General features: G+C 40.0%; 1 protein-coding gene across 1 annotated transcript in view; it reads right to left on the minus strand.

Annotated features, from left to right (window-relative positions):
- LOC138961549 (rab-like protein 2A) overlaps positions 1-5,852 on the minus strand; it is a 23,389-nt gene extending 17,537 nt beyond the window's left edge. The window contains exons 1-4 of the mRNA XM_070333208.1: positions 5,687-5,852; positions 4,841-4,870; positions 1,782-1,861; positions 1,081-1,160 (exon numbers count right to left, since the gene is read on the minus strand). Of these exons, the coding sequence (XP_070189309.1) occupies positions 1,081-1,160; positions 1,782-1,861; positions 4,841-4,870; positions 5,687-5,787 (291 nt within the window). The 5' untranslated portion in view covers positions 5,788-5,852. The remainder of the gene's footprint in view (positions 1-1,080; positions 1,161-1,781; positions 1,862-4,840; positions 4,871-5,686) is intronic.
- Between the last annotated feature and the right edge of the window lie 1,363 nt (positions 5,853-7,215).

The following is a 7,215-nucleotide window of genomic DNA, read 5'->3' on the forward strand; positions in this document are numbered from 1 at the left end:
AAAACCCGTCTGGGGATATCATACCCAGGAACTCTCATGTAAAATTTCATAAAGATCGGTCCAGTAGTTTACTCTGAATCGCTCTACACACACACGCACAGACAGACACACACACCACGACCCTCGTCTCGATTCCCCCTCTATGTTAAAACATTTAGTCAAAACTTGACTAAATGTAAAAACATGGGTGGTGGGTTGGTAAACAAGCTATTGCTTTTCACGATTTGCCCTGGCGCCCAATTTCAGGCCCTGGGCTGAGGGGCTAGCCTACCACCCAGAGCTACTTAGCGCAGCAACTGGGCCCCTACGAAACAATACAAACAGGTAGAACAATATGGACCAAGAGTGATAGATTAACTCTACGTATATATATATTTATCCTACATACGTGAGAGAGACACCCGTGAGATAATAATCGTTCAAATCACATGTGTGTATATCATGTAAATGAGGTCGTGTCAAGCAAGTCTGGCAGGGACCTGTTTTTCCACTGCTTATGATGCCAAAGTCATCGAGACAAACGTCATTAAGCTTATAGAATAAAAATTGCGCTTGCTAATTACCCTCGATGAATCTTTAGAAGTAACACGTCACGCCACACTTTCAGAGTGACGTTTCTTTGCTTTGACGTAATAGATTGCACAGGCTTTAGAAGAGATCGAGGTTCCAAAACAAGCGTCTTCAATTTAGCTGCCTCGAATGCAGGACATTTTCAGTAAAATACACGTAAATACAGTATGTAGGATAAACAGAATACTACATGGCTTGCTGTGTCGTACCAGATTTACACTCGTTGCTTTTTCAAATAGTGAACAGCTCGCTTTCGCTCGCAGTTCAATATTTAAAAAAACAACTCGTGTAAATCTGGTACGACACAGCAAGCCATGTAGTATTCTCTATATATCACTACTGATTTCGTATGGGTCGGGAGAGTGCAGAGAAGAGGGGGGAGGGGTCTGGAGAGGGGGGAATCTAGTGTGGAGGGGAGGGGGAACAAGAATAATTAATGCAATAAAAAGAAATTGAAAGAGTTTTCGACAGAAGCAATTGAATTGCAAAGCAACAAAGTGTCACACTTACCAAGATGCAGGCGTGTGCCTGGTGATAGTAGGAGGGATGCATGTTGTTGAACCGTTCCTGACCGGCTGTGTCCCAGAAATCTATTGGAGAAAAATTCACAGAATGATAACATTATTTAAGCGTTATTATATCAATTGCTGTTCACTTCAATCACAATGTGAAGGTGGGTTTGAACCCAATCTGTACACGCACATTCAAGGACATGTACAGTGGAACCCTCCTTTTAACACCCCCCCCCCCAATTTAAGACTCCCTCCCTTTTAAGACCCTGTTTTTCAGACTTTCTGTTCATAACCTCTGTAAATTTACCCCCATTTTAATTAAGACATTCTCAGATTTTTGGAAATCTTAAAAGGGGGGTTCCACTGTAACAACACAAATTATTCAGAGGACTAGACGTCACTTGTAATCAACAACTTAGCCCTGAGCCCCTCTGCATTTTCTCATTATCATTATTATTTGCCTGTTTGTTCACTTTTAAAGACCGAAAGGTCAAAGTACCCTGCACATTTCAAATTATATTTCACTGAATGTTTCATAATATTACCACTCTTGTTCTAAAAATAAAAAAAAGTTCTTTCATAAGACATTACCCCCTCAAAATACACACACACACACAACATCCATGCGGGCTCTTTATGATGAAAAACACCCATTACAAACAACAAGAAGTTTCCATTTTTCCACATACATGTACTCACCCACAGACACCTTCTGCCCAGAGATTTCTGTTTTGTGGTTGAATAAAGTGAGAGCAAAAGTAGACAGCTGCTGCGGTTTGCTAGCCAAATGTCAAGGACACATTAAAAAAAGTTTTCATAGCTGTTGCATACATGTACTGAGAGACTGAACAAATGAAACTCATAGTTTGTTGGCAAATGCTACTAGGAGAGGGAGAGAGAGAGAGAGAGAGAGAGAGAGAGAGAGAGAGAGAGAGAGAGAGAGAGAGAGAGAGAGAGAGAGAGAGAGAGAGAGAGAGAGGGAGAGAGAGAGAGAGGGAGAGAGAGAGAGAGAGGGAGAGAGAGAGGGAGAGAGAGATAGAGAGATAGAGAGAGAGAGAGAGAGAGAGAGAGAGAGAGAGAGAGAGAGAGAGAGAGAGAGGGAGAGAGAGAGAGAGAGAGAGGGAGAGAGAGAGAGAGATTTTGACTGACTGCAGATCAGTAAAAAATTCTCAGCTTTATTTCCAATTGTGTATAAGCATCGACAACATAAAATCATTGTCCACTGCGAGTTCAAGTTTGCCTGCAGCGGCGTTTGGAGCATGTTCTGTAGAATGAGCATAACTTTCCTGAAAGACAAGCTAGAACGCTAAAATTTTGTGTGCAAATCATGCAGAGGCTACTTGTGTGTGTAAATAAATAAATATGAAGATTGCTTTATTTTTGTTCAATTTATGACGTTTTGTTTGGGTACTCTTTTTTTTGGGTCACCCTGTATAACAGTATGAGGTTGAACGTATCATCAGGCTTTGTTTTGACCCATCCCACGGCAAAAAGGTGACAGCTATTCAGATAGCTGAGATGCAATGAGAAAATTAAAACAAATTAACAGCAAAAATAATTAAAATGAAGTTTAAGCTATATATTCCCACGGCGTGAATGTGACAGCTACTCAGAAATCTAGGAATAATAAGATGCCATGAGAGAATTAAAACAAACAAAATGCAAAAATAATTAAAATCAAATGAAGTTTCGGCATGAAGGTGACAGCTACTCACAGGTAAGAATAATATAATCAGATGTGATGAGAGAATTAAAACAAATTGTAATTCAATCAAGTTGGCGTTTTAATGAAACAGATCCTGTGATTGGTCAGAATGCCCCAACTCATTAAAAATTACCGGTCATTAATTGTCGATAACCACTTGCTAAACAAGAAGAGCAAACGCTCGATCGAGTCACTTTCGCAGTTCTGAATATTATATGAGGCATCAGATGGACAGGAAGAAATTGCTATTCACAACACAATGAGTCACGTTCACATAAAATTTGAGCCCGGTCACTTTTATAGTTTCCGAGAAAAGCCCAACGTTAAGTTGTGTGTTGCCGAACAGAAAAGGCTAGTTATCTCCCTTGTTTTTCTGATAACGTTCGTAAAAGGCTACAGATGTAAATACTTTGATGTAAAGAATAATCCTACAAAGTTTCAATCACATCCGATGAACTTTGTCAAAGATATAAAATGTCTAATTTTTCCTTTGACGCTGACCTGTGACCTTGAAAAAGGTCAAAGGTCAACGAAACCATCGTTAAAGTGTAGAGGTCATTGGAGGTCACGACTAAACAAAATATGAGCCCGATCGCTTTGATAGTTTCCGAGATACTTTGTCAAAGATATAAAATGTCTAATTTTTCCTTTGACGCTGACCTGTGACCTTGAAAAAGGTCAAAGGTCAACGAAACCATCGTTAAAGTGTAGAGGTCATTGGAGGTCACGACTAAACAAAATATGAGCCCGATCGCTTTGATAGTTTCCGAGAAAAGTCCAACGTTAAGGTGGTGTCTACGGACGGCCGGACGGCCGGCCGGCCGGCCGGACAGACTAACACTGACCGATTACATAGAGTCACTTTTTCTCAAGTGACTCAAAAACCATTAACCACCTGCTGGCGAGGCGCATTGATACAACCTCAACTAGTCTCGGTTAGCTTTGAGGGTCATTTTACAAGTAGGAAATATGAAGGCCAACGAAATACCGAGACCATAAGGTATGCGAAGTGATGACGTCGAATACGTGACGTAAGTTGATGCATGAATTCTTCCGGACTACATCAGTCAATTCCAAAGATCGCTTTTGTGATGAAAAGAATTTGTTTTAGAGTTTGCTGTCCAGAAACCCCTCAAAAAAGAAGGGAAAATGTATACATGTGAAAGAAAACAAAACAGGAGCAGAGTGATAAGATAGGAATACAGAGACATATTTCTTGGGACTTGACCCTTGCAGGTAGGTGAACTGAAAGTAGTGTGTGAACAGAACAGAACCAATTCTGTCTGTTTACCATCGCATGAAAGCAGGAAAGAGATCGTCGTCAGATTGAATTACAATAACATTAACATGCTTCCATTTGAAACTTCTCAGTCTTCATCGTGGATTGACGCCCAATCCACGATGACGACCTTGAAGTTTCAAATGGAAGCATGTTAATGTGTAATTAACAGCAATCATAATTAAAATGAAGTTAAAGGTATTAATTCAATAATTGCCACTGTCAGGCTATGCTACTTAGGCCAAAAAAAAAATTGTCTGTTTCTGGTAACATGGCTAAAAAAAATAGGGTCGGTAGGTCGGGATTTTTTATTTTTTTTGTTTTTTTTGTTTACCCCAAATGTAGACCAATAAAACTAACTTTAAAAATCGCGCAAAGAGACTGGATTCACTATACATAGAGACAAGACACTCAACACATTTACAAATCGTCAGCGGACTTTCGTTTTCACACGTTTTTGTTGTTCATTTTCTCACCCTGTCCTTTACCACCAAAAAATAAATAAAAATTTTTGAGTTTGGAAAAAAAAAGTTTAGGGTCGGCGCCGAAATTTAGGGTCGGTCGGGTGACCAGAAACAGACAATTTTGTTTTTTGGCCTTAAGGAAAAAAAGTACCTGAGCACAACACATGAGTACTTTCCGTCTATTAAGCTTCTGGATGAGATCAGAATTCTGATTCTTGGTAGGTGGAAGAGAGAGAAAGAAAAGAAAGAAAAAAAAAGAGAGATTGAGAGGAGGAGAATGTTGATCATGAACTTAATATCGAAAGGATACTATCCATCCATGAGAAATCTTTCCACCAATCTGTAAAAGAGAATCAAAGAATAATGCAATTATTTGTTTGTATACCTTAATGGAATTTTAATCAAAAAGGTATTCTAATTCTTAATTCCTGTGCATGCATATATGTTGTTTCAAGGGATGCACGCTAACAAGTTAGATCTTCGCATACGTGTATACTATCATACACTGGTACATTTTGCAATTTGTATCAAAACTATAAACAAACTAAAAGAATAATTGTGTAGCTCAACCTTCTTAATCTTTCATCTAATATCTTCTGCATTTCTCAAGGCCAACATAGCTTAGTACAGTACAATTTAATTGAAATGTTCACATGATTTTGTGTGTGGACACAACAAATTTCTAGGGTAATGTTAAAGGTCCTTGTCTACATTTTTATACCGAAATCGCCATTTGACCATTAAAATGCTGAGTCTATTATCTACAAATATCAACATACACCCCCTTTCGATCAGGAAAGACGAAGCCAGTGTAGCCGTTTGAAAATTCATTGTAGTATTCTAGCGTAGTACTCATAGTATGATAGTAGGATATATCCTTATTTGGAAAATGCCAAGCGCAAAACTCCTATCAATTGCCACTGGATTGTGAGCTATAAATGTACAACGCTAAGGATTACCATTTCCAGTTATTATGCACATCTCAGGCTGCATACCCCTCTCTCTAAACTAATGTCAAGAACTTTTTAAAGACAGGTCTGGAGTCATCAGAGAGAGAGACAGAGAGAATGTTCGTGTATGTTCACGTCCTTCCGTCAAAATTGATAACAGGCCAGAAACCGCATTAACATTCGAAACCAAACAAAAGTTCAATTACTTTGATTTGCCAACAGCACTGTCCCCAAGACAGATTACTTTCACTCGAATTTCTCCTGCATCGTCCGGCTTGTCGTAGTCAGGCTGTGCGACCTGCGCCATGATTGTTGTCAAAGAATGCGCCCGCGCTAGGGATCATGGGAGCTGACTTCCGGTTCGTCTGCAACGCCGAGTGAGTTTCAATCAATCAATCAATGAGTCTTATATCGCGCATATTCCGTGGGTACAGTTCTAGGCGCTCTGCAGTGATGCCGTGTGAGATGAAATTTTATACGGCCAGTAGATTGCAGCCATTTCGGCGCATATTTACCTTTCACGGCCTATTATTCCAAGTCACACGGGTATAGGTAGACAATTATTAACTGTGCCTAAGCAATTTTGCCAGGAAAGACCCTTTTGTCAATCGTGGGATCTTTAACGTGCACACCCAATGTAGTGTACACGGGGGGAGGTTCGGACACCGAAGAGAGTCTGCACACAAAGTTGACTCTGTGAAATAAATTTCCGCCGAACCTGGGATCGAACTCACGCTGACAGCGGCCAACTGAATACAAATCCAGCGCGCTACCAACTGAGCTATATCCCCGCCCAGTGTCTTCTTTCCATTCAGGCATTCTTGTTTCCACGTTTCGGCTAAGCACATTCTTCAATGGACCGTTCGTTTTGTGTAAAGAATCATGAACACCTCCACAGATCTGTTCAATCTTTTACATGGGATAACTACATCTGTCCACTTGAACACATAGCACAAGTATGCAGCTCAGCATATGGTTTTTGTGCTTTTTACATTTAGTCAAGTTTTGATTTTTATTTCCTGAAAGTTTAGTTTGTGACATGATCTTCTTCTTCCGGTTGATAGCCACATTCCACAGGGGCATACCCCAGAGAAGTACAAATTTGATATATGAATTTTGTGGCTTTAAAAAAAAAATTCAATGTCCTTGTTTTCTCAAAAAGCATGTGGATGTGGATTGTTGGTATGTTTCCAAGTGGAGGTTGGTTGGTTGTTGAAGTTTCCTGTCTCGAGAACCCATGGAGTCGTACGAGACCGATTTAAGGCTGGAGCACACTTTGGAAAGTACGTTGGAGTAGCCTCCCTTCTACGTTGGAGTAGCCTCCCTTCCCGGATTTAGAACGCGTTTCGTGTCGTAACAGATTATCCACTTACTAGCCATATCCGTATGCAAAATAATGAAATAAACATTAGGAAATGGCAGACGTTTACAAATATCGACATTCTCTATCAGTGCAATAAAAAACAATCGTTAGAACTTGCATTTACGACATGTCGTGCGTGAGAACGTGTCAGTAAACAAGCACTTTTTGCCTTGCTGAAGAACCCCACGAGTCAAGCTAAAACAGACGACAAGTAGATCTAATGGAAAGCAGTCTGCGGATAAACATAACAAACTACTGATGAAAAAGTGTGTTCATCCCTGCTCTGGATAAAAGACATCGGACTGATGACAACGTGGCAGCGTTCACGCGAAAAGATTTTTTTTCAGATTATCGCTTCTACATTTTATTGCA

This window comes from Littorina saxatilis, linkage group LG3 (genome assembly GCF_037325665.1).
Source record: "Littorina saxatilis isolate snail1 linkage group LG3, US_GU_Lsax_2.0, whole genome shotgun sequence".
Taxonomy (NCBI): Eukaryota; Metazoa; Mollusca; class Gastropoda; order Littorinimorpha; family Littorinidae; genus Littorina; species Littorina saxatilis.